The sequence below is a fragment of the Geotrypetes seraphini genome, chromosome 9 (genome assembly GCF_902459505.1).
Source record: "Geotrypetes seraphini chromosome 9, aGeoSer1.1, whole genome shotgun sequence".
NCBI lineage: Eukaryota > Metazoa > Chordata > Amphibia > Gymnophiona > Dermophiidae > Geotrypetes > Geotrypetes seraphini.
Window position 1 is genome coordinate 126,407,272 of NC_047092.1, and position 26,220 is coordinate 126,433,491.

The 26,220-nt window shown below is 44.2% G+C and overlaps 1 protein-coding gene across 3 annotated transcripts in view; it reads right to left on the bottom strand.

Annotated features, from left to right (window-relative positions):
* WDR33 (WD repeat domain 33) overlaps nt 1–26,220 on the bottom strand; it is a 466,488-nt gene that overhangs the window by 22,908 nt on the left and 417,360 nt on the right. For all 3 annotated transcript variants that reach the window (XM_033958831.1, XM_033958829.1, XM_033958830.1), the window contains 2 exons: nt 7,899–8,010; nt 2,410–2,833 (listed from right to left, as the gene is read on the bottom strand). In XM_033958831.1, the coding sequence (XP_033814722.1) occupies nt 2,410–2,833; nt 7,899–8,010 (536 nt within the window). The remainder of the gene's footprint in view (nt 1–2,409; nt 2,834–7,898; nt 8,011–26,220) is intronic.

Sequence of the window (26,220 nt, forward strand, 5' to 3'; positions counted from 1 at the left end):
AAAGGATTCCAATGCTCACACAACTCTGTAACCTTTGCCAATAACAATTTTTCATTTATTTTCATTGTTTCTTCCACAGTTTTGTGTATCCAAATACCTAAGTATTTTATGCCTTCATCCTTCCATATAAAAGGAAATGAATCAAAACGTCCTTTTAGGCAATGTACATTTAGTGGAAGAATTTCCGATTTATTCCAATTTATCCTGTAACCAGAAAATTTACCAAATTTATCAATTAAATCCAATAAATGTGGAATGGTGGATTCCTTAGATAATTTTAAGGGATGCAATATGATATGCTGTGCTACCATGGCAAACTAGTGCAGAAAGGGCAAAATTCAAGTTGCTCTATCAATCTTAGAGAAACTCAGACTCTTACCAGGCTACAATACATTTTATTGGACTAACATACAAAGACATTGTAACTTTAGAAAAAAAAGAACAGTGACATAGTGGCATTTTAGATAGCTTCAACTCATCCAGTTTGTTCAGATATTCTAAGGATTCAATCCCAACTGATAGTCATAGAGTGTAACTGTCTGTTGCATTTTGTCCCTATCAGGACACTATTTTTAGTCTTCCTTATATCTACTACACTTTTCTGAGTGGTAAAATATTCAAGATTTCCACTTAGCTCCCTCCAGCACCTCTTCAATGTCTAAGTACAAAATTCTATAACTTTCCAAATAATTAGCAACATAACCCCATATGCAAACAATACAAATGCCCAATTTTTGCTTGCTGAGGCAATAAACAAATTATATGTACATATTAAAGCTTGTATTCTAATTAGGGAGATCACAAGGATGCATGAACACAAGGTTCTGTGCTAAGGGCAGCTAACTTTGTGTGCCTATCTAAACGGAAAATTGAATCAGCACACATTTGCGCAAAGGCAGGAATGCTATTCTACGTACAAGATTTCTGCTATGCCAATATTAAGTACACAATAGCATTCCAGCACATATGTAGATGTGTGCTGATACTATATTTCTCTGAAAAATATGCTCTACAAGTTGTAGAAAAAAATATATATATCGAGTGCACAAAATATTGTATAAAACCAGTAAGTATTAATAAATAATACAAGTGAAGTGCTCAGATCGGTTAGTGACTGAGCACTTCACTTATATTTATTAATATTTACTGGTTTTATACAGTATTTTGTGCACTCGATATATATATATTTTTTCTTCAACTTGTGGAGTATATTTTTTTGATTATATTTTAACACAAGCAATTGCTAATTAGCTCCTTATTTTTGGAGAGACTATATTTCTCTGCTCAGATCTGTGAATAGAACTGTCATCTCTCCCATTTTTTTTAAATCCACGTTCTTCATGGAGATCACAAAAATGTTGACAGGTCCCACATGCAGGCAGGAAAAAAACAACAGGCATTAAATCCTCATAAATGGTACTGCAGAAAAACGAGCCAACCCTTCTATACTTCTTTAGGCTGGTTTAAAGTTTCTGCATTGTGCTCAGCCTTAACATCTTCTGCACATTTCTCTGCATTAGGATGGAATAGCTAATAGCCTCATTACTTTTAATATGCTATATTCTGGTGACTAATGCAAAATTTTGCACAGTGTTAGCTTCTGCGCAAATCCTTTTCTGTGCACGGATGTTGTGCTATCACCTTGAGCAAGTTTTCTGCACTGACCACAAACTTTGCTATGTGTGTACCTATATTTCGATTAGGATCACTAGTTTTTACATAACTTGCAGCCTCCCAGTTTATGTAATTTAATTACATAAACTAGAGCTTGTGTTGTAGCACCAGGTTACCCATTCCAGAAGGGAGACTTTTTGGACAGTCCTGGATTTTTGCCAACCTCATCCAGGTGAATTATAGGAACTGCATTACTGATTTCAAAGGACAGAGTCATGGACTATAAATACTACACTGTTTTGGGATGTAATTTTAAAGCCAGGACTGGCCAAAAAGTCTCCCTACAGCACCCTAAGGTTGCAGGTTCAGGTCCAGTGCTGCTCCTTGTGTCCTTGGGCAAGTCATTTAACTTTCATTTGCCTCAGGTATCATAGTTAGATTTTGAGACCACTGGGACAGATAGGGAAAATACTTAAGAAAAAAATTGTTCACTGCTCTGAACTTATCCAAGATAGGGTGGTATATCAAATACCAATAAAACATAAAACATTTAAAAAGCTACCATTATTAGCAAGCTTCCTAGGTCACCTAAATAAGAGGCCCATGTACATCAATACCTCTGGATAATTTTTATGTTGGTTGATAGAAGATACTAAAGCCTGAAAAGACTGTCTAGACTTGAAATCTTTTACTCTCATGCTCTTCTACTGTTTTTTTTTTCATTCTGCTTCACTCTTAATGATTCAATATATGGGGCAATGTCTACTTTCTAATGAAAGAAAAATTAGTCTGTACCTTTCCTCTTGTCGTCCACGGAACCTTGTATCCTCAGAGTCTCGTGGAAATCTCTCTTCAGAGTGTCGTCGTCCTTCCCAGCGATTTGCATTTCGATTCTCTCCTTCACTGAACTCTCGATCTGGGGTAAAGGGAGGTCCAGGGCCACTTCGTCTCCATTTTTCTTCTTGTGGGGGATGGCCTCCACGCCCCTCAAAGTCTCGAATGCGGTTGAAGTCATCAGGTGGTCGCTCAAAGTTTTCATTGAACTCTGCAGACCGCCCTCGTCTGTCAGGGGGTCCTCTGTTTTCCCGTGAATCACTCCATTCTTGGTTGTTCCGGAATGGTCTTCTCTCTGCATTATGATCTGGACCCCTAGGACTCTGGTCATGCCTTCGTTCATGCGGAGGGCCCAGTTGATGGTTTGATGGCCCACGAGAGTCCCCTGTAAAACCATGTATACATCAGGAAAAATTAATTAATTTTATTAAACCTAAGTTTAACATTTAAAGTTTCAGTTATCTGAATTTAGGCATCAGAGTTTCAGGGATTAATAAGATGTTTTTGAATAAACATAAAGGAAGAGCTGATGGAAAAAAATTTAATTTGGGGGCAACAACCCCCACAAATTGCTTTTAACTCTTTCCACCAAAATTATTGGCTTCTGAGCATGACCAGTGAATTGCTGAGATGATCTTCTGGTATTATGGATTAAAATAGAAACATGATGGTAGATAAAGGCCAAGTGGCCCATCTAATCTGCCCATTGACAGTAACCATTATCTCTTCCTCTCTCTAAAACAGTGGTTCCCAACCCTGTCCTGGAGGAACACCAGGCCAATTGGGTTTTCAGGCTAGCCCTAATGAATATGCATGAAGCAAATTCGCATGCCTATGACTTCCATCATATGCAAATCTCTCTCATGCATATTCATTAGGGCTAGCCTGAAAACCCGATTGGCCTGGTGTTCCTCCAGGACAGGGTTGGGAATCACTGCTCTAAAACATCCCATGTGCCTATCCCATGCCTTCTGTGACTTCTCAATCATATAAACTTAGGAGTTAATAATCAGTTGACAGGTGGTGACCGTTTTGCTTACTGCTGACAGGGTTATTCCTGGATATTCAAAGCTGGGAACTGTGTGGGCTCCAGCTTTGAATACCCAGTCCTTTTTAAGCTGGATAACACATAGCCGCTTAAGGTGATATTCAGCACTTAAGAAACCATGGGTTACCTCATAAAAATAGGACAGACATTTCCGCAGTCCCATTTAGCTGAATATACAGCACCTAAGTGGTCAAGTACTGACTCCATCCCCGGAAAGCCCCCAACAGCTTTGATTTAGGTGCTAATTGCGATATTCAAAGGCACTTAGTTAGTTAAATGCTGCTGACTATTAGCAGCTGGTCCTAACAAAGCAATTTAATCATTCAGCAGCTGGCTAAATCGCTTTGAATATCAACCCCTTAGTTTACAAATTGATTTTTTTTTTCTTTATATGGAGGTATTGTGATTTAGCCAGCTGCTGAGTGGTTAAATTACATAGTAACATAACTATGTATGTTACTATGTAATTTAACCACTCAGCGGCTGGCTAAATCGCTTTGATATCGACCCCTTAGTTTACAAATTTATTTTTTTTTCTTTATATGGAGGTATTGTACTAAGAAACTAAAATATAAATCCAAGAATATATTAATTTTGTGACTAATATTAACTCTATAAAGAGATTAGGTTCTTACCTTGATAATATAAGGGTAAATCAGAAAGTAAAGGCAAAATACATTTAAAGGCTTTAACAGAAGTAACTGTGAGCAATTGAACTTATCACTTTTCCACATAGTTCCCATGGAAGATGACGCATTTGTTATATCATTCAACTAGCTTCTGCATTCCTGCAGAGAAGTTTTTTGGCTGCTCCCGAAGCCAGGTGAGCACTGCTTCCTTTACTTCATCAAGTTTAGTCTTTTGCTTTCTGGGTCACAGTGATGCATCCATGTCTCATTGCAAGTGACAATTTTCTTTAGAATACTTGGATCTTCTTCATACCGTATCAGGAACTGGGTTGCAACCTCCACACACAGTTGCTTGTGCAGATCAGTAAGCTCTTTGGGAACCCATTGTGTGTAGACTTTCCTGTATCTCAAGTCATCATGCATTATGGTAATTGCAGATCCATAGCTGACATCCAAATCTGTAGCCAATCTGAGACACTGTTATCTGTAGGTCTTCTCTAATCAAGGCACCCACCGTGTCAATGTGCTCTTGTGTGCACGATGTTGATGGGTGACCAGAATAACCTTTGTCGGTTACACCTGAAAACCTTTTTACTCACTCATAAACCTTTCATTGATTATAATGCAATGTCCATACTGAGTCCATATGGTGAATTTCCACAGATTTCACTCCCTCTGCCCAAAGAAAGCGAACTACTGTACATTGTTCTTCGATGGTGCAATCTTGCAATGGAGCATCCATATTTTTGACTTCATGGTTGCCACACGATTAAAGGCCAAGCGCTGTACTGTGCGTGGACGAACTATCCAACAGGCAATGTACGGAGTACATGTTGCATTTCACTACCTCTGCTCCAGTTATTGCATAATTTAACAATTGCCTTTAATTTTTGATTTGCCCTCTTATGTTTTCCAAAAGATAGGGATGGTATGTTGAACCACAGGGTTGTCCATCTGTGATTGCGAGCATACTGCAGAAGTTGTCAATCACAGATTTTCAACTCCTCCTTCTCCATGGTGTTTGCAGCTCCATTCAGTTTGTATGAAAGCCAGCAACAGCCCTACAGAAGAAGACAAGAGGAGGAGTACAGGGAACAAGAACATAAGAATTGTCGCTGCTGGGTCAGACCAGTGGTCCATCCTGCCCAGCAGTCCGCTCGTGCAGCGGCCCCAAGGTCATGGCCAGTGCTCTAAATGAGTCCAGTCTCACCAGTTTAGCATGAACTTGTCCAACTTTGTCTTGAAACCCTGGAGGGTGTCTTCCCCTATAACAGACTCCGGAAGAGCGTTCCAGTTCTCTACCACTCTCTGGGTGAAGAAGAACTTCCTTATGTTTGTGCGGAATCTATCCCCTTTCAACTTTAGAGAGTGCCCTCTCGTTCTCCCTACCTTGGAGAGGGTGAACAGTCTGTCTTTCTCTACTAATTCTATTCCCTTCAGTATTTTGGAAGTTTCGATCATGTCCCCTTGCAGTCTCCTCTTCTCAAGGGAGAAGAGGAAACTGCAAGGGGACATGATCAAAACTTCCAAAATACTGAAGGGAATAGAATTAGTAGAGAAAGACAGACTACTTTGGAGAGGGTGAACCTACCTTGGAGAGGGTGAACAGTCTGTCTTTCTCTACTAATTCTATTCCCTTCAGTATTTTGGAAGTTTCGATCATGTCCCCTTGCAGTCTCCTCTTCTCAAGGGAGAAGAGGCCCAGTTTCCTTAATCTATCACTGTACTGCAACTCCTCCAGCCCCTTAACCATTTTAGTCGCTCTTCTCTGGACCCTTTCGAGTAGTACCAGGTGTCTAATCTGCTCAGATGAATTTTAAAAAATTACTGAACAGTAATTTAGTTAAAACATTAACAAGACTCTGAGAGGAGCAATGAATATAAAATGCAATTTAAATAAGAAACAAACAGCCTGAGCATTTATGGAGCTCAAGTAATCTTCACTTGTAATCCTATATACACTGTCTTTATAATGCAATAGTCTGACTTACAACAAGATTTTAGCTTTGGAGCTGACCATAAAGCTCGAATCAGAAAGCATGCACATCAGATAAAATTGTTGGGGGGGGGTTCAGCATACCATCCCTATCTAATGGAAAAGATATTATCAAGGTAAGAACCTAATCTCTTTTTCCAGTGCAATAGGATGTACCTAAGCAGTCCCCAAAGTCAAGGGTGGGAGAGATGAGCCTGTATGTAGAACAGAGGACCCAAAAGCGGCATCCTCCTGTGCTGCTATGTCCACCCTGTAGAATTTGGTAAAAGTATGAAGGGAGGACCAGGTCGCTGAACTACAAATCTCCTCAGGAGGAATTGCCCTGGCTTTCACTCAAGAGAAGGCCACGCCTCTTTTCAAGTGCTCCTTCAACAATATAGGAGGCTGTTTGCTGTAACTGATGTATGAAGAGGATATAGCTCTACGAATCCATCTAGAGATGGTGGCCTCAGAAGTGGGTCTGACTCATCTTCCCTGATTGGTTAACACGAAAAGGTGATCTGAGAGAAACTCATTGGTCACCTCCAGGTAACATAATAGGACTCTCCTGACATCCAAAACCTTGTCTTTCTTCTTGGACCCTGTGGGGTAAAATGCTGGCAACCAATCAGGCCTTAGATTAAGTGGGGATGGGCGGACCCGCTATGCCTAAGGCCTGATTGGTCCAGGCTTCTAGAGCCTTGGCCAATCAGGCCCTAGGCTTCGCGGGATGGGCCGGGAAGGGGCGGGCCCGCCTCATTTTGACAAAGCGGGCCTGCCAGATGGACGGGCAAGACCCGTCTGGCCAACAAGTAAAGGTTAGTTTAGTGGTGGGGAGGTTTGAGGGCTGTTAGTGCGGGGGGGGGGGTGCGGAGGGGGGGCATCTTCCAGCATGAGGGATTGGGCACCCTTCTGCCGGTGATCGGTAGTGTCGGGGGGGGGGGGCATCTTCCGGCAGGAAGGTTTGGGCACCCTCCTGCCGGCAATCGGACAGGCGGCCGCGGCCGCTATACTTATAGCAGCAGAGCGATCCCTTGCTGCGAAAAGTATAGCGGCCGCGTCTACTCTAACCCGATTCTGTAACCGGCATCTGTAACATGGATGCCGGTTACAGAATCGGGGTTTAATGTAGGCCCGATTCTGTATAGGACGCCTCTCCTGAGCCGTCCTATACAGAATCCGGGCCTAAATGTCTGTTTCTCTCTAAGCAGACTCAGCAGTCCCTTGAAGCCATGTAAAAACTGCAAACTGAAGAAAAAGGGGTGAGTGTGGTGCAGTGGTTAAAGCTACAGCCTCAGCACCCTGAGATTGTGGGTTCAAACCCATGCTGCTCCTTGAGACCCTGGGCAAGTCACTTAATCCCCCATTGCCCCAGGTACATTAGATAGATTGTGAGCCCACTGGGACAGACAGGGAAAATGCTTGAGTACCTGAATAAATTAATGTAAAACCATTCTGAGCTCTCTTGGGAGAGCTGGTATAGAAGATTGAATACATAAATAAATGAAAAAGTACGCAAAACAATAAAGAAATAAATAGAGCAGATGTGAAAGACACCTTCATGTTCACCTACAGAAGGAAGAATTGAAGGGGCAGCAGACACCATGGAGAAGGAGGAGGAGTTTAAAAGCTGTGATTGACATCTTCTGCAGTATGTTTATGAGCACTGATAAACAACCCTATGGTTTAGCATACCATCCCTATTGCACTGGAAATACTATTTCAGCAAAAATGAATATTTTGGGATAAGCTGGATATCTGTGACCTGATAACACAATGCAAAGGTCAAATTAATTACCTTTATTTGGACCAGGTCCCTGCTGATTTTGGCTAAGCGGAGGGATACGTCCTTGAGAGCCCTGTTGCCCTAGTCCTGGGATAAGAGGTGGGGGTCCCTGGTTTTGTCCTCCCTGCAAACAATAAATCAAGTGATTCTGTTATTCAGATTTATTTGTAGACTTATTTCTTTTGCTTATACATGTTCAAATATCTTGAATTTGTCCCTAAACAATCATTTCCCTTCAACATTCAACTCATAAAAATAGACTAATAGTAACAACTATTCAAAAAAGAGGATCAGTAAAGGACATGCTGCACAATGTCCTGCAATACTCTATAGTAGATAGTTTAGAAGAATCCGTAGACCTAAATGGCAGCCTTTCAATCTCTGGAGAGGCCTAATCATTTAAATGCCATTTCAAAACAGTGGATATTCAGATGTGTGGAAGTTCACAACATCTAAATGGCAATGATGCATGGGGAGTGCAAGGAGAGGGAATGGTCTAGATGGGATGACAATACAGACATACTTTCCCTATTGGGAAGCCACATCTATAGTGGCAAAACTAGATGCTGGAATTTAGACCTGCTCCCAGGCTAATTAACTACTTTACAGATTACTAAACAAACTATGTAATAGCATTTTCCAAACTTTTCTCCTATGTGCCCTTATTTTAAAAAATTCATGATTGTGAACAAAAGCAAATAATTACTCAAACCACAGAATAAGCACCACATTCATTGTTTCTTAAAATTTCAGAAATATACTATGAAAGTCCATGTATTTTAAAGAAATTATCCGTATTCACCATGCTTGAGGCACCTATTCCACCAAGAATCAGACACTTCACTCCCTCCCCAAATATATCATCCCTTCTCTCTCACACCCCAGGACACAGTTCCTGTCCTTCATCCATTCTCACCTCCAGCAAGGTCACCCTTTTTTATTCTCCCTTCTTCCCCCTCCCGCACCCATGATAAATCTGATTCCCAGATAAGGCCTCAAAATATAATGCATATTCTAATTTGGATAGTCCCTATAAGTCCTGGGTCCACTTACCAGAGACAAAATAATACACAGAAATAGGTATTTGTGGTAAAGAATGGTTCATCTAGAGCAGTGGTTCCCAACCCTGTCCTGGAGGACCACCAGGCCAATCGGGTTTTCAGGCTAGCCCTAATGAATATGCATGAGAGAGATTTGCATATAATGGAAGTGAAAGGCATGCAAATCTGCTCCATGCATATTCATTAGGGCTAGCCTGAAAACCCGATTGGCCTGGTGGTCCTCCAGGACAGGGTTGGGAACCACTGATCTAGAGCAGTGGTTCTCAACCAACGTGTTGGAACATTCTAGTGTGTCACAAAATAATTTGGTATAGAAAGCAAGTCTGTTTCTTTTATAACCACCAGTGCCTGCAAACTGGGAAATCCAGCAATCTTGAGAGTCAGGTTCTTCAAATCCCCATAAATGACCCATAGTTATGCTTCCCTACTACCCCCAAATAATAACTGCTGCCTCCAGCCACAAATGAAAATTTTGCAGATCTGCTGTCTATAGATTCCGTTTGCTATATAGTTTCTGAGTAGCATATTTGCAGGTTTTATGTGTTGCTTCACAGTAGAAAATGACACGGGGAAAAATCACTGCCCCGTCCCCTTCACCGCCATTCCCTTCACTGCCCCGTCACCATCACCGCCATCCCCTTCACCGCCCCGTCACCATCCCCGCAGCATCCATATAAGCCTCAGTACTACAATATTTAGCTTATGCTGCTGAACTAGAGAAAGAGATGTTCAGCTGGCAGGGCTTTGTTTATAAATTTTTATCAACACAACTAATATAGTAAAGCAAAAAAATAAAATAAAATAAATAAATAAATTGAATTTTTTTTCTACCTTTGTTGTCTGGTTTCTGCTTTCTTCATCTTCTCATTCAATTCCTTCCATCCACTGTGTGTCTTCTTTCTGCATCTTCCATTTGCTTGGTTATTGTGCCTCTCCCTTCACCCCCCCTCCCCCAATTGGTCTGGCACCCATCTTCTTCCTTCCGCTCCCCCATAGTCTGGCATCTGTCTTCTTCCCTTCCAGCGTCTTCTCCCCACTCTGTCTTCCACAGTTCCCTTCAGGGTCTGTTCCTCTCCACCCTCCTTCAATGTCTGTTCTATTCCTTTCTACCACCATTCTTCCCTCCCTTCTTCACCATCTGTTCCTTTCTACCACCCTTCAGCTCCTCTCGCGCGACCTATCTATCTATCTATCTGCCTGCCTGCCTCCCTCCCTCTTACTTTTGTGGCATGTTACAATGTAATTTGTGCAAGCCGCTGGAGCCTGCGAGCTCGGACCCCAAACAATCTCGCTTCTGTGTTCCTATTTTCCCCATTTCTAATATCTCCCCTATGTATCTGGCATTGCCCCCCCCCCCCCCGTGTTCATATACCATCCCCATGTCATGTATGTCCCCTTTATGTCTCTGTCCCTTTGCCCCCATGCACATAATTTCCCCTCTTTCTGTTACCTTCTTGTGTCCAGATTTCCCCTCTCTTCCTCTTCCACACCAATGTGTCTTTTCTCTTCAACCCCATCTAGCATTTTTCCCTCTTTCTTCCCCCCCCCTGCTTCCAGCATCTGGCTCACCTGCCTGTCCTCCCCTTTCTTTCCTGCTGTGGGTTTCTTTCTCTCCCTCTTCATCCCCTTGGCCCAGAATCTCTTTCCCTTTCACTCCCTCCTTCCTAATGTGAGCTGGGAACACACGTGATCGTGCGGTCCAGCAGCCCCCTCCTGCCTGAATGCAGCGTTCCGTCATCTCCCTCCACCTCACCTTAGATGCCGAGTTTGCCGGCTTTCTTTTTCGCCCAGCCGCATGCGCGGCTGCTCTGTTGTTCAATCTTCTCCTCTGACGCAACCTGAAACAGGAAGTTGCAGGAGAGGAGAAGATTGATCAACTCCAGCAGCCGCGCGTGCGCGGCTTTTTGAAAGCGTGCGGCTTGGCGAAAAAGAAAGCCGGCAAACTCTGCATATAAGGTGAGATGGAGGGAGGGAAATGGCGGAACGCTGCGATCAGGCGGGTGTGGCTGATGGACCGTGCGATCCGTGATTGCTTCACTGTGGAGACGACCATTCACCGCTCCACGGGGCAGTGAATGCCCTTTTCCCCGTAGAGACCACTATTTTTTCTTCACCGTTTCGGCGGGTTACCCGCAGCTACTTCACAGTATGTTGCAATGAAGGGATTTTGTGTTGCTGTTACTGAGGCAACATCTATGTTTTTTGAAAATTAGCTCCATAGGGTTTTTTTCATTTGTTCAGCTGCAAATTGTTTACTTCTACTATTATTAATTATTTCTATAGCACTACCAGATGCATGCAGCGATGCACAAAGTCACAAAGAATAAGAAAACAGTCCCTGCTCGAAAGAGCTTACAATCTAAACAGGCAAGACAAACAGGATGTCATAGATACAGTTAAGGGGAACAGTTAATCAGCGGGCTGGGTTGGAGGGCAGAGGAGAAAGGTTAAGGATTGAAAGCTATATCAAAAAGATGGGTTTTCAGTCTGCTTTTAAACAAGGGAAGGGAAGGGGCTTGATGGACAAACTTGGATAATTTATTCCAGGCACAGGGGGCAGCTGGATGAAAGGAACGAAGTCTGGAATTAGCAGTGGAGGAGAAGGGTAACGCTAAGAGTGACTTAACTGAGGAATGGAGTTCTCTGGGAGGTGTATAAGGAGAAAGAGAAGTGAGGAGAGATATTGAAGGGCAGCAGAATGAACACACTTGTAGGTCAGCAATAAGATCTTGAACTGTATGCAATGGCAGATAGGGAGCCAGTGAAGTGACTTAAGGAGAGGGGTGAAATGAGTGTAGTGAGGTTGGTAGAAGACGAGTCGTGCAGCAGAGTTTTGCACAGATTGCAAGGGGAAGAGATGACACTGTGGGATACCAGTTAGGAGTAGATTTCAGTAATCTAACTGTGAGGTTATGAGAGCTTGGACAAGGGTCCAGGTAGTGTGCTCAGAGAGGAAGGGGTGAATCTTGGTGATATTGAAGAGATAGAAGCGACAGGTCTTAGCAACTTGTTGGATATGCATAGAAAATGAGAGGTCAGAATTGAAGACCACTCCAAGGTTGCGAGCAGAGGAGACTGGAACAATGACAGTTTTATTAACTGAGATGGAGAAAGAAGGAGCAGAGGGTTTAGGAGGAAAGAGGAGCAGCTCAGTATTGGACATATTTAAGTTTTAGATGATGGCAGGACATCCAGGCAGCAATGTCAGCTAAACAAGCAGAGACTTTTTCCTGGACTTTAGGTGAAATTTCAGGTGTAGAGAGGTAGATCTGGGAGTCATCAGCATATAGGTGATATTGGAAGCCATGGGAGGAGATCAGGGCACCGAGGGAAGAGGTGTAGAGAGAGAAGAGGTCCTAAGACAGAACCCTGGGGTACACCAACCGCTAGCGGGGTAGCAGCAGAAGAGGACCCACCAACACACACACTAAAGGTGCGTTGGGAAAGATAGGAGGCAAACCAGGAGAGGATAGATTCACGGAATCCAAACGAGGACAGCATATCAAGGAGTAAGCTGTGATTTACAGTATCAAAGGCAGCAGACAGGTCAAAAAGGATAAGGATAGAGTAAAGGCCCTTAGATCTGGCCATGAATAAGTCACTGACGACCTTAGTGAGGGCAGTCTCTGTGGAGTGTTGGGGGCGAAAACCAGATTGTAGAGGATCGAGAATCTGTAGAGTTGAAAGGAAGTCCAGGCAGCAACGAATAATAGCATGCTCGAGTATCTTGGATAGGAACTGCGGCGGCGAAGAAAGCAAACAGGATGTTGGGCATGATTAAGAAGAGTAGATTGGAAGATGTCATAATGCCACTTTATAGAGCAATTGTTAGACCACATTTAGAATACTGTGTCCAACACTGGTCTCCTTACCTCAAGAAGGACATAACTCTGATGGAGAGGGTGCAGAGGCGAGCCACAAAACCTGTCAAAGGATTGGAGACTTTGAGCTACAAAGAACGCCTCAGGAAACTGGGACTGTTTACACTCGAGAAGAGAAGACTGAGAGGGATTTGATAGAGACTTTTAAAATATTAAAAGGATTTGATAAAATAGACCAAGAAACAGCATTACTAACATTGTCAGATGAGACACGGACAAGAGGTCACAGCCTGAAACTGAGCGGCAGCAGGTTCAGGATAAATGTCAGAAAGTTTTATTTCACACAGCAAGTTGTGGGCGCTTGGAATTCTCTGCCGGTGGATGTTGTGGCGGAGACTACGGTTCTGGGTTTCAAGCGCAAGTTGGATGCACACCTTCTTGCAAATCATATTGAGGGATATGGCAATTTCGGGTCTACATAAAGGAGTACCTAAATGGGCCGCCGCATGTGTGGATCGCCGGACTAGATGGACCTCGGTCTGATCTGGTGAAGGCATTTCTTATGTTCTTAAGAAGGGAGACAGGGTGATAGTTGGATGGGCAGGAGGGGTCCAGCAAGGGTGTTTTGAGAAGCGGCTTAACCACCGCATGTTTGAAGGCAGCCGGGACAGTTGCAGTGGAAAGAGATAGATTGAGAATATGGTATATGGGAGGGATAACAGAATGTGAGATGGGGTCGAGTAGAGGGATGGGAATAGGGTCTGAGGGGCATGTAGTAGGCTTAGCTGAAGGCAGAAGTTGTGCAGTTTCTTCCTCTGTGATTACAGAGAAGGCAGAAAAGTCAGCAGTAGTTGATGGCGGGACAAGCGGGTGAGACCAGACAGGAGAAGCTTCCCGAGCTGTTTGGGTGAAGGATAAAGGGGAGGTGCGAGATTGAAGTTTAGGAGAGTGGATGGTAGGTAGGGGAGAAGGATATGACTTTGTAGTGAACTCAAGGGTGATTTTGCGGACCTTGTCATGGAAGTAATCAGCCATAATCTAGGGAAAGAGAGAAGGAGGGGTCAGAAGTGGGGGTGCTTTGAGGAGGGAGTTAAGTGTGGCAAGGAGGCGATGAGGGTTGGAAGAAAGGGAGTTAGTTAGTTGGATGTAGTAGTCTTGCTTGACCCGTGTAAGTGCAGAATTAAAGGAGGTCAACATAAATTTAAAGTGAAGAAAGTCAGCCCATGTGAATGTTGTTTGTCAAGTATGTCATGACAGAAGAAAGGATGATCTAGAACAGTGTTCTTCAACCACAGGTCCATGGACCGGTGCCGGTCCACAGAAATTTCCTGCCGGTCCACAGGGCTGGCTTGTGCAGCAGGCCCAAAACTGTGTTCTTCAACTGCCGGTCTGCGGTGCGATCGATGCGTTGTTAATAAGATTATATTGTGTGTATATATGAAAAATGAATGGAAAAAACAGTGTTACAATTAGGACTATGGGGGCAGGGTCTGGCCCACGACTTAGCCCAGTGTTCCTCAACCGCCAGTCTGCAGATCGATGCCGGTCCACAAAATAATTCTTTTATTTCTGCCGGTCCATAGGTGTAAAAAGGTTGAAGAACACTGATCTAGAAGTAAGCTTGTTACAAATGTATAACACTTAGCCAAGATTAGTATAGACCAAGAATCTGATGGAAGGTATCCCTTTACGTGTGTGGGTTTCTGAGTATATGTGTGACCCTCAGTGCATGCCTGAATATATGTTTGGGTTTCTATCTGTGTGTCATGTACAGCAATCAAGGGAAGCAACAGGAATAAATTCAACTTATACTAGTAATACTGTTGCTAAAGCAGCCTACCTATACTGCAGCATAAAACATCAAGAATGGAGAAAAAAGCCTTAGACTTATGTGGCAGTCACAAACGGGAATCACAATCCATATAATGCCTAAGTACAATTGTATGAAAATATTATGTGCCCGGATGCAAAATTTATTATTATCTTTCAAAACGAGCCTCAGCCCCACCACTCCACCGCATATACTGTTTTATACCGCGGGAAGCATGTTGTGGTGCCTCATCATTGGCTTCAAGTTATGAAAAATATTTTTAAATTTTAGAATTAAATTTTCATTTTTTTCTACTTATTTGTGAAAATTCTTAAGGAATAAATATCAAAATGCTTTAAATTAACTTCCCATCATTATATAAACTTTTAAAAGTAAGTAGTACTTATCTTCAGCCAAAAACCCAGGGAGTCAGACCCGACATGTTTCACACGTTAGTGTTTTTTCAAGGGTCTCCCAGGGGTGCCGCTGTCATCCGACTCCTATCGTTTTTTCCCCATAAACGATAGGAGTCGGATGACAGCGGCACCCCTGGGAGACCCTTGAAAAAACACTAACGTGTGAAACATGTCGGGTCTGACTCCCTGGGTTTTTGGCTGAAGATAAGTACTACTTACTTTTAAAAGTTTATATAATGATGGGAACTTAATTTAAAGCATTTTGATATTTATTCCTTAAGAATTTTCACAAATAAGTAGAAAAAAATGAAAATTTAATTCTAAAATTTAAAAATATTTTTCATAACTTGAAACCAATGATGAGGCACCACAACATGCTTCCCGCGGTATAAAACAGTATATGCGGTGGAGTGGTGGGGCTGAGGCTCGTTTTGAAAGATAATAATAAATTTTGCATCCGGGCACATAATATTTTCATACTTTCAAGTATTGTACCGGATACATTCCATTTATAAGTTTGCCATATTCCATTTGCTTGTAAGTACAATTGTAGGCATAAAAAAACAGTATTTTTGCACCTCGTTGCAGGTTGTAAGTGGCTGTATTAATGAATGGATTGGAGGTTTTTATGTTTAAATGATTTTTATTATTCCAGCAGTAAGAAGCAAATACAAACAGTAGTACCATTCAGGAAATAACATTTTCAACAATATAAACAGTTCCCCTGCCACCCCCCCCCTCCCCTCCCCTCCCCTCCCCAAGAATCCATAGCCAGTCCAACAGCTGAGAGTGGGAATAATATCTTAAAGATTCAAAAGTCTACTGCAAGCATGCGGTGTGAGGTCCTGCCAGAAGTGCTCCCACACCTGACAAAATTTGCGACCCGGGCCAAGAGTCAGGTCTCCCACCATGCGTCTCTCCAGTGTTGCGTGCACTATCATTAGGGATCTCCATTGTGCATATGACGGGGGATCACGGGAGAGCCAGTTGGTGAGGATGGCTTTTTTTTCCATCAAAAGGGCTCTGGAGATAAATGCTGACATTCCCCTGGGTTTGGGCGAGGCTATATTATAAAATCCAAATAACGCCCTCGGTTGCGGAAGCCATCGCCTTCCCCAAAGCAATGTGGTTTATAGGCCAAGATGTCTCCAAAACTATTGGATTGCGGGGCAGGCCCAAAACATGTGACTCAAAGATGCGTGAGCCTGATTGCATTTCGGGCAAGAATGCGACGCAGTAATCCCCATCCGGGCTGCACGTTCCGGTGGAATGTAAAGTCTAAGAACAATTTTCAATTGCATTTCCCAGTGAGTAATATTGGGTGACACCTTCTGAATATCAACCAGGACGCGGGAAGTCATCATGCCGCTGTATCGAGCGATGGTGCGCCCACATCTGGAATACTGCGTTCAATATTGGTCGCCGCACCTCAAGAAGGACATGGCAGTTCTTGAGAGAGTCCAAAGGAGGGCAACGAAACTGGTAAGAGGGCTGGAAAACTGCCCATATGCTGAGAGGCTGGATAAACTGGGGCTCTTCTCTCTGGAAAAGAGGAGGCTCAGGGGGGATATGATAAAGACCTTCAAAATACTTAGGGGCATAGAGAGGGTGGACAGGGACAGGTTCTTCAGACTAAAAGGGACGACAGGTACGAGGGGGCACTCAGAGAAACTGAAGGGAGATAGGTTCAAATCAAATGCAAGGAAGTTTTTCTTCACCCAAAGGGTCGTGGACAAATGGAATGCGCTCCCGGAGGAAGTGATCCGGCAGAGTACAGTACAGGGATTCAAACAGGGATTGGACAGATTCCTGAGGGAAAAGGGGATCGTGGGGTACTGAGGGAGGTGCTGGGGTGTTGCATAAGTATAGATAGCTCACCAGGTCGTGCAGGTGCAAGGCCGGAGGGTTAGGACATTGATGGGAAGATAGGACTTCGATGAGAAACCTAGGGGGCAAGGGGGCCCCTTCTGGTGATTAAGGCAGGTCATGACCTGTTGGGCCGCCGCGGGGGCGGACTGCTGGGCGGGATGGACCTCTGGTCTGACCCGGCAGAGGCACTGCTTATGTTCTTATGTACCTGTTGTAACTGTTCAGTAGTCAACTGGCAATGCAAGTCCTCAGCCCACGCTGTCGCTAATATATCCAGATTCGTACTTGGTTGGCAATCCCGGATCCCCACAATATGAAATCGTAGAGGAATCCTCTGTTGGGCTGAAAGGCTGAAGAGTTCCGAAAGCGCCTCCCTGCAGACTTCAGTAAGGGCAGCCACTGGGAGAGACTGAACATAGTGACGGAACTGGTAATAGGCGAAGAGATCATTAGCCTGTAGGTCAAAAGTTCGTTGCAGCTCGGCAAATGTGACCAGGCTCCCCTCCTCCGAAAACAGGTGAAAAAGATATTGTAGACCTTGTGCTTGCCACCTAAGAAAGGTGGCATTTTGCAAGCCCGGCTGGAAAGCTCCATTGCCCTGTATAGGCAAATATAAAGACATGCTAGAAGACAATTTGGCTGTTTTACAGACCCATCTCCATGTCCTTCTGGCCGGCGTAAAAATGGGGTAGTGAGACACCAAAGGACGCATCCTCGGATCCACCACATGTAGAAAATAGCTCACATGGAACGGAGCCAGCAAAGATAACTCCAGTGGTGTAGCAGAAAAATCAGATGTTCCTCTAAACCAATCATTAATATGTCTCATCTGACAAGCCATATCAGCAGCAGTAGAAAAACAACTGCTTTTACATACAAGCAGCAGCGAGACCTACCGCAACCACCAAGAGCCCACAGACCCGATCCTGCCAGGAGTGTGAACTCCTCCCCCTGCAGTCCATTGGCGAGATCAATCTGCCTGCTTTTAAATATCAGCAGCAGTGGAGATCAACTGCTTTTACACCTAAGCAGCAACGAGACCAGCCACAACCACCGAGAGCACACAGACCCGATACTACCAAGAGTGTTAACCAAGAGTACTACCAAGAGTAAAGGGCCAATATTCTGACTGGCGGGGAGTCACGAGCGGTGTGCCACAGGGATCGGTGCTGGGGCCTTTACTCTTTAACATATTCATCAATGACCTGGAAAAGGAGGCAAAGTGTGAGGTTATAAAATTCGCAGACGATACCAAACTGTGCGGCAGAGTTAGGACCAGGGAGGAGTGTGAGGACCTACAAAGGGACCTGGACAAGCTGGAAGACTGGGCAAACAAATGGCAAATGCGCTTCAACGTGGACAAATGCAAGGTCATGCATATAGGGAAAAAGAACCCGTTGTTCAACTACAAATTGGGGGGGGTATTGTTGGGAGACAGCAGACTCGAGAGAGACTTGGGTGTGCTGGTGGATGCATCACTGAAGCCATCTGCACAGTGTGCAGCAGCCTCGAAAAAAGCCAACAGGATGCTGGGCATCATAAAGAAGGGCATAACAACCAGAACACGGGAAGTCATCATGCCATTGTATCGAGCGATGGTACGTCCGCATCTGGAATACTGCGTTCAGTATTGGTCGCCGCACCTCAAGAAGGACATGGCGGTACTTGAGAGAGTCCAAAGGAGAGCAACGAAAATGGTAAAGGGGCTGGAACACTGCTCATACGCCGAGAGGCTGGATAGGCTGGGGCTCTTCTCTCTGGAGAAAAGGAGACTCAGGGGAGATATGATAGAGACCTTCAAGATCATGAGGGGCATAGAGAGGGTGGATAGGGACAGATTCTTCAGACTGAAGGGGACAGCAAATACGAGGGGGCATTCTGAGAAACTGAAGGGAGACAGGTTCAAAACAAATGCAAGGAAGTTCTTTTTCACCCAAAGGGTCGTGGACACCTGGAATGCGCTACCGGAGGAAGTGATCAGGCAGAGTACGGTACAGGGATTCAAGCAGGGATTGGATGGATTCCTGAGGGATAGAGGGATCGTGGGGTACTGAGTAAACCAACCTGGTCGTGCATGTGCAAGACCGGAGGGCTAGGACTTCGATAGGAGGGCAGAACTTAAATGGGAAACCAAGGTGGCAAGGGAGCCCCTTCTGATGATTCAGACAGGCCTTGACCTGTTTTTGGCCGCCGCGGGAGCGGACTGCTGGGCAGGATGGACCTGTGGTCTGACCCGGCAGAGGCACTGCTTATGTTCTTATGTTCTTATGTTCCCCCCCTACAATCCGCTAAGAAGATCGACTGTTGGCTCCGGGCGGCTTTCCCGCAGAGGAGAGAATCCTGCATTCACCGTGGGCCTCATCTGGGGCAGCCTCCTTGGAGCGGCTGGGGCACGGGCAGTGTGTCTGGGAGGGAATGCATGGATGGGAGAACATCTCAGGGGAGGAGACATAGGCATCCTGGGACTGTCGGCCAAGTCTCTTCCCTGAAGCAGCCCTTTCTGGAAACGTCAATCGCTCCTCCTAAACTTACTTGCTCCACTTCATCACTTCATCATGCTTCTATTCCTTTCTCTCCTCTCTTCTACCTTCCAAAGTATTTAGATCAATGCTGTCTTGTTAAAATGTTTATTTTATTTTTATTTTTCCTCTAACTCTACTTTTCACTTCTCTATTACCCTCCAGGTACTTTAGTTAGATTGTGAGCCTTCGGGACAGTAAGGGAATTTTTCAAGTACCTTTCTTATTTCTAATCTTAATGTATATTTTCTGTAAACCGCTTAGAACCTAACGGATGTAGCGGTATATAAGAAATAAATTACATTACATTACAATTACATTACATTACATAGCATACCAACGTACATTTAATAAACCATAGCCCCCCCCTATCCCTGGGCAGACACATCCGTAGCAAGGGCATAAATGGTCGCTGTAGCTCTTTCGTTAAATGAATGTTATGGGCATGGGACAGCAGTAGAGGTAAAACCTGAAAGCGATATAACCATTTGGGAAAGAGCACCATATTAAAAAGGGCTACCCGGCCCACCACCGATAAGGGAAAAGTGGACCAATTCTGTAGATGTTGTGAGGTGTCTTGAAGCAATGGGGTGATATTGCTGGTGTACAGGGTCGTAAGGTCTCGGGGGATCTGTACCCCCAAATAGCGAATTGAAGTCTGAGCCCACGTAAATGGGAAGTGACCGCTCCAGGTCTGTTGTAGTGTCAGGGAGCTAACTAGGGCCATAAATTTCTGGTAGTTCAACGTAAATCCCGAATAAAATTTGAATTCGTCAAGCGCTTGCAATAAATATCGAACAGAGTGAGCGGGATCAGTTAGCAAAAATAATAGGTCATCTGCAAAGGCCAACACTTTGAGTGAATGAGTTCCGAAGTCCACACCCACTATGTCGTGGTCCTGAGACACTGTGCGAAGAAAGGGTTTGAGGTACAATAGAAATAAGAGGGGTGACAGGGGACAGCCCTGTCGAGTTCCCCTCTCAATAGGTATTGGGCCAGTAATAATGTCATTGACAAGTAGTCTTGCTGTTGGAGTGGACTATAAAGTGCGTAATGCCAAGGCGAACCAGCCAGATATCCCCATACAATTTAACACTTCAAAGAGGTACGTCCAATTGACCTGGTCGAACGCCTGTGCCGCATCCAAACTGAGTAGAAGCATAGGAGTGTGATGGAATTGCGTGTGCACTAAGGCTATCAACTCAGGCAGCGAAAATTGACCCCACCATCACCAAACTGATGATCAAAACAACAGACATCAAAGTGTTTCGGAAAGAAATCAAAACATTTCTTTTCAAAAAACACATCCTTACTTAATATTCCCCTCCCCAATCGCACATGCACTCTCCCCAGCAAATAACACACTAGTCATCCCCTTGAACCTCATTTACCAAAAATATCCAAACTCTTAAATAAGCATCTCCCTTAGGTATCCATTTAACCTTCTCCTAAATAAGCATCTCCCTTAGGTATCCACTTAACTGATTCCTTCAAAGTTAGGTATCTTTCTTCAGTTGCCTATATTGTTTTCCCCACTGAACCTTGTAACTACTTGAACCCTGTCAAGTTATTCTATCGATAAATCCAGATATCTTATACTTGAATTTCTATACCACAACATGTAATTTACTTAAATCGTTGTAATGTAATTCTCTTGGTAATGTCCTGATCTCTTTAACTGTAATCCGCTTAGAACCGCAAGGCACAGGCGGAATAGAAATCACAAATGTAATGTAATGTAATGTTGTGTACTGCTTGTCTACCCTGTACAAAGCCGACTTGTGTGGATGCAATCACATCAGGGAGAAGGGTCGCTAATCTATCAGCTAAGATTTTGGACAGAATTTTGATGTCTACATTCAGCAAAGAAATTGGGCGATAGAACTCGGGAGCAGAACTGTCTTTGCCAGGCTTCAATATCAACGTGATCCTGGATTTGGTCATAAATGGCATTGCGGGAAGAGCAGCAAATGTAGAAGTTACGGCCCCTCTAGGGACTAGCGATCACAATATGATCAATTTTACCATTGGCAACGGAAAAGAGAAACCAATCAAGACTAAAACCATGACCTTCAACTACAAAAAAGGAAATTATAACAGCATGAGAACTTTGGTTAGAAAACGGCTAAAGAAGGGCATAGCAGACATCCAAACAGTTGAACAAGCATGGTCTCTACTGAAGAACACCATCATAGAAGCACAGAATCTACACATTCTGAAGATAACCAAAGGAAGGAGTAAAAAGAAAAATGGTGAACCAGCTTGGTTATCCAAAGGGGTAAAAGATGCAGTGAGGGAGAAGAGGAACTCGTTTAAAATATGGAAACGAGAAAAAACGATGGAAGCCTGGAACTGTCACAAAATTGACCAAAAAAAGTGTCACAAGGTGGTAAGAGACGCTAAAAAAGTCTACGAGGAGAAGATAGCGCAGGAGGACAAAAACTTCAAGCCCTTTTTTAGATATATAAAGGGAAAGAAACCAGCTAGAGAGGCGGTAGGACCTCTCGATGATCATGGAAAGAAAGGGTCAATTAAAGATGATAAACAGGTTGCTGACAGGTTAAACACATTCTTTGCCTCAGTCTTCACCAAGGAGGACACTTCAATAATGCCAGACACAGGGAAGATATTCACAGGGGCTACAGAGGAAAACCTAACAACAGTGAAGGTGACGTTGGACATGATTTACTCCCAGATTGACAAATTAAAAAGCAACAAATCCCCTGGACCGGATGGAATTCACCCGAGAGTATTAAAGGAACTTAAGGAGGAAATTGGCGAACTATTACTAATAGTGGCTAACATGTCAATTAGAACTGGACAAATACCAGAAGACTGGAGGATAGCAAATGTCATCCCAATTTTCAAAAAGGGATCAAGAGGGGATCCAGGAAACTACCGACCTGTGAGCCTCACATCGGTTCCAGGGAAAATAGTTGAAACACCGGCAAGAGAAGAAGTGGGACCATTGGATGATGGAGATAGAAAGGGAGTAGTAAAAGAAGAGAAAGAGATAGCTGAGAAGTTAAATGAGTTCTTCACGTCAGTCTTCACGAGGGAGAATACAACCAACATTCCGGAACCCGAGGAAATCGTAATAGGAGACCAAAATGATAAGCTGGTCAATTTAAAGGTAAGCCAAGAGGATGTACTCAAGCAGATAGACAGACTAAAAAGCGACAAATTGCCAGGTCCGGACGGCATTCACCCAAGGGTACTCAAGGAACTAAAAAACGAAATAGCGGAGCCACTCCGACAAATATGCAACCTATCCCTAAAAACCGGAGAGATCCCGGAGGACTGGAAAATAGCAAATGTCACGCCCATCTTCAAGAAGGGCTCAAGGGGCGACCCAGAAAACTACAGGCCGGTGAGCCTGACCTCAGTCTCGGGAAAGATGATGGAGGCACTGATTAAGGACAGCATCTGTGAATATATCGAAAACAATGTGCAGCTAAAACCAAGTCAGCATGGCTTCTGCAAGGGTAGGTCTTGCCTCACAAACTTATTGTACTTCTTTGAGGGGGTGAACAGCCAGGTGGATAAAGGGGAATCTATAGATATCATTTACCTCGACTTCCAAAAAGCCTTCGACAAGGTACCACACGAGAGACTGCTCAAAAAGATATGGAACCACGGGGTGCAAGGGGAGGTCCACCGATGGATCAAAAACTGGCTGGCAAACAGGAAACAGAGGGTTGGCGTAAAGGGCCACTACTCGGACTGGAAAGGGGTCACGAGTGGAGTTCCACAGGGGTCGGTGCTGGGACCGCTCCTGTTCAATATCTACATAAACGACCTAGAAGCGGGAACCAAGTGTGAGGTCATAAAATTTGCAGATGACACCAAACTATACAGCAGGGCTCAAACGAGGGAAGACTGCGAAGATCTCCAAAAGGATCTAACGCAGCTGGAAAAGTGGGCCGAAAAATGGCAAATGAGCTTCAACGTAGGGAAATGCAAGGTCATGCACGTGGGGAAAAAGAACCCGATGTTCACTTACAAAATGGGGGGAACACCACTAGGGGTCAGTAACCTGGAGAGAGACCTGGGAGTGATGGTAGACGCAACACTGAAGGCATCGGCGCAGTGCACCACGGCCTCAAGGAAAGCTAACAGAATGTTGGGTATCATTAAGAAGGGTATCACGACCAGGACGAGGGAAGTCATCATGCCGCTGTATCGTGCAATGGTGCGGCCGCATCTGGAGTACTGTGTCCAGTATTGGTCGCCGCACCTCAAGAAGGACATGGCGATACTAGAGGGAGTACAGAGAAGAGCGACTAAACTGATAAAGGGAATGGAAAATCTCCCATATACCGACAGATTAAAACAGCTAGGACTTTTCTCCCTGGAAAAGCGGAGACTTAGAGGAGACATGATAGAAACCTTCAAGATCCTGAAAGGCATAGAAAAAGTAGACAGGGACAGATTTTTCAAATTAAGGGGCACCACAAGTACAAGGGGGCAATCGGAGAAACTGAAAGGGGACAGGTTTAGAACAAACGCTAGGAAGTTCTTCTTCACTCAGAGGGTGGTGGATACATGGAACGCGCTTCCAGAGGCTGTGGTAGACAGGAACACATTAAATGGTTTCAAAGAAGGTTTGGATAGATTCCTAGAAGAAAAAGGGATTGAAGGGTATAGATAGATATAGACCACTGCTCAGGCAATGGGCTTGATGGGCCACCGCGGGAGCGGACCGCTGAGCAGGATGGACCTCTGGTCTGCCTCAGCGGAGGCAACTTCTTATGTTCTTATGTTCTTAATCAAAGAGAACATCGTACAACACTTGGAAGACCATAATCTAATAAGGGATAGTCAACACGGTTTCAGGAAAGGGAAATCATGTTTGACAAACTTACTACAATTCTTCGAGAAAGTGAACAAACAAATGGATCGTGGGGAACCAGTGGATATAATTTACTTGGACTTTCAGAAAGCGTTTGATAAAGTCCCTCATGCAAGGCTTATGAAGAAACTAATAAGCCATGGAATTGGAGGAGAAGTACACAGATGGATCGGAAAATGGCTTGAAAACAGAAGGCAACGGGTTAGCATAAATGGGAAATTCTCGGACTGGGAGAAAGTGACTAGCGGCGTGCCCCAAGGCTCGGTTCTTGGGCCTATCTTGTTCAATATTTTTATAAACGACCTGGAAGAGGGTACAACATGCAATATAATAAAGTTTGCAGATGATACAAAACTATGTCAGGCGGTTGGCTCTCTGAGGGATTGCGAGGACCTCCAGAAAGATCTGAACAAGCTGGAAACGTGGGCGATAAAGTGGCAGATGAATTTTAATGTAAACAAATGCAAGGTGATGCATCTAGGAAGCAAAAACAAGGAATATGAGTACAAGATGTTGGGGGTTAAATTAGTAAAAAGCGAGCAGGAAAGGGATTTGGGGGTACTGATTGACAGTACCCTAAAACCATCGGCACAATGTGCGGCAGCGGCGAAGAAAGCGAACAGGATGTTGGGCATAATTAAGAGGGGGATTACGAGTAGAACGGAAGAGGCCATAATGCCACTTTATAGAACAATGGTCCGACCGCACTTAGAATACTGTGTTCAACACTGGTCTCCATACCTTAAAAAAGATATTACTCTGCTGGAAAAAGTGCAGAGACGAGCCACGAAACTTATCAAAGGAATGGAAAATTTGACTTACAAAGATCGACTCAGGAAGCTGGGGTTGTTTACCCTCGAGAAGAGAAGACTAAGAGGAGATTTGATAGAGACTTTTAAAATATTAAAAGGATTTGATAAAATAGACCAAAAAGAAGCATTACTGAAATATTCTGATGTGACGAGGACAAGAGGACATAGACTGAAACTGAGTGGTAGCAGTTTTAGGACAAATGTCAGGAAATTCAGTTTCACACAGCGCGTGGTGGGTGCTTGGAATGTACTCCCGGAGGAGGTTGTGGAGGAGACTACTGTACTGGGATTCAAGCGCAAGTTGGATGCACACCTTCTTGCATATCATATGGAGGGTTACGGTAAATCCGGGTCTCCAAAAAGGAGTACCTAAATGGGCCACCGCGTGTGCGGATCGCCGGACTAGATGGACCTCGGTCTGATCCGGTGAGGGCGTTTCTTATGTTCTTATTAAAGTCTCATTCGCTTCTCCAGGGAAATGTTCATCCTGGATTACCTGGGAGTAATAGTCCCTTACAAAAGGACTAAGCTGCCCTGAGAGCAGTTTATAAAATTCTGCCGTAAAGCCATCCGGCCCTGGAGCCGAAAAATTTCGTTGATTGTGGATAGCTTTATGTAGTTCTTTAGGGGTGATGGGTGCATTAAGAAACCTAACATCCGAGTCAGAAAGCGGCTGTAAACCGGAATCCGTGAAATAGTCCTTAATAAGGGGTTCAGCTCCCGAGTCCCGGCGCCCATATATCTTCCCGAAGTGGAACTGAAAAATTTGTGCAATGTGTTCAGTAGTGTGTTGAAATTGGCCCGTACTATCCCTCAATCCCAAAATATAACGGTGACCCCGCACCTGGGAAGTCAAGCGGGCTAATAACTTCCCTGCCCAATTTCCATAGCGATGGTAGCGAAATTTTTGATACAAGAGCATTTTCACCGTGCGCTCATGTATATAGGATTTGAGGGTCGTTTCCATGGAAGCTAAATGTTCCCTAGCGTGGCAGGTCGGGAACAGGGTATACTGACGCTTAGTGCTTGCTAGTTCTTTTTCCAACCGCAATATTCCCCGGGACAAATGGCGATTACGCGCTATTACATAAGCTATATAATCTCCTCTGAGCACCAGCTTAGCCGTGCTCCAAAACAGTGTCGGTTCATTGCTATGCTGACCATTAAAGTCTAG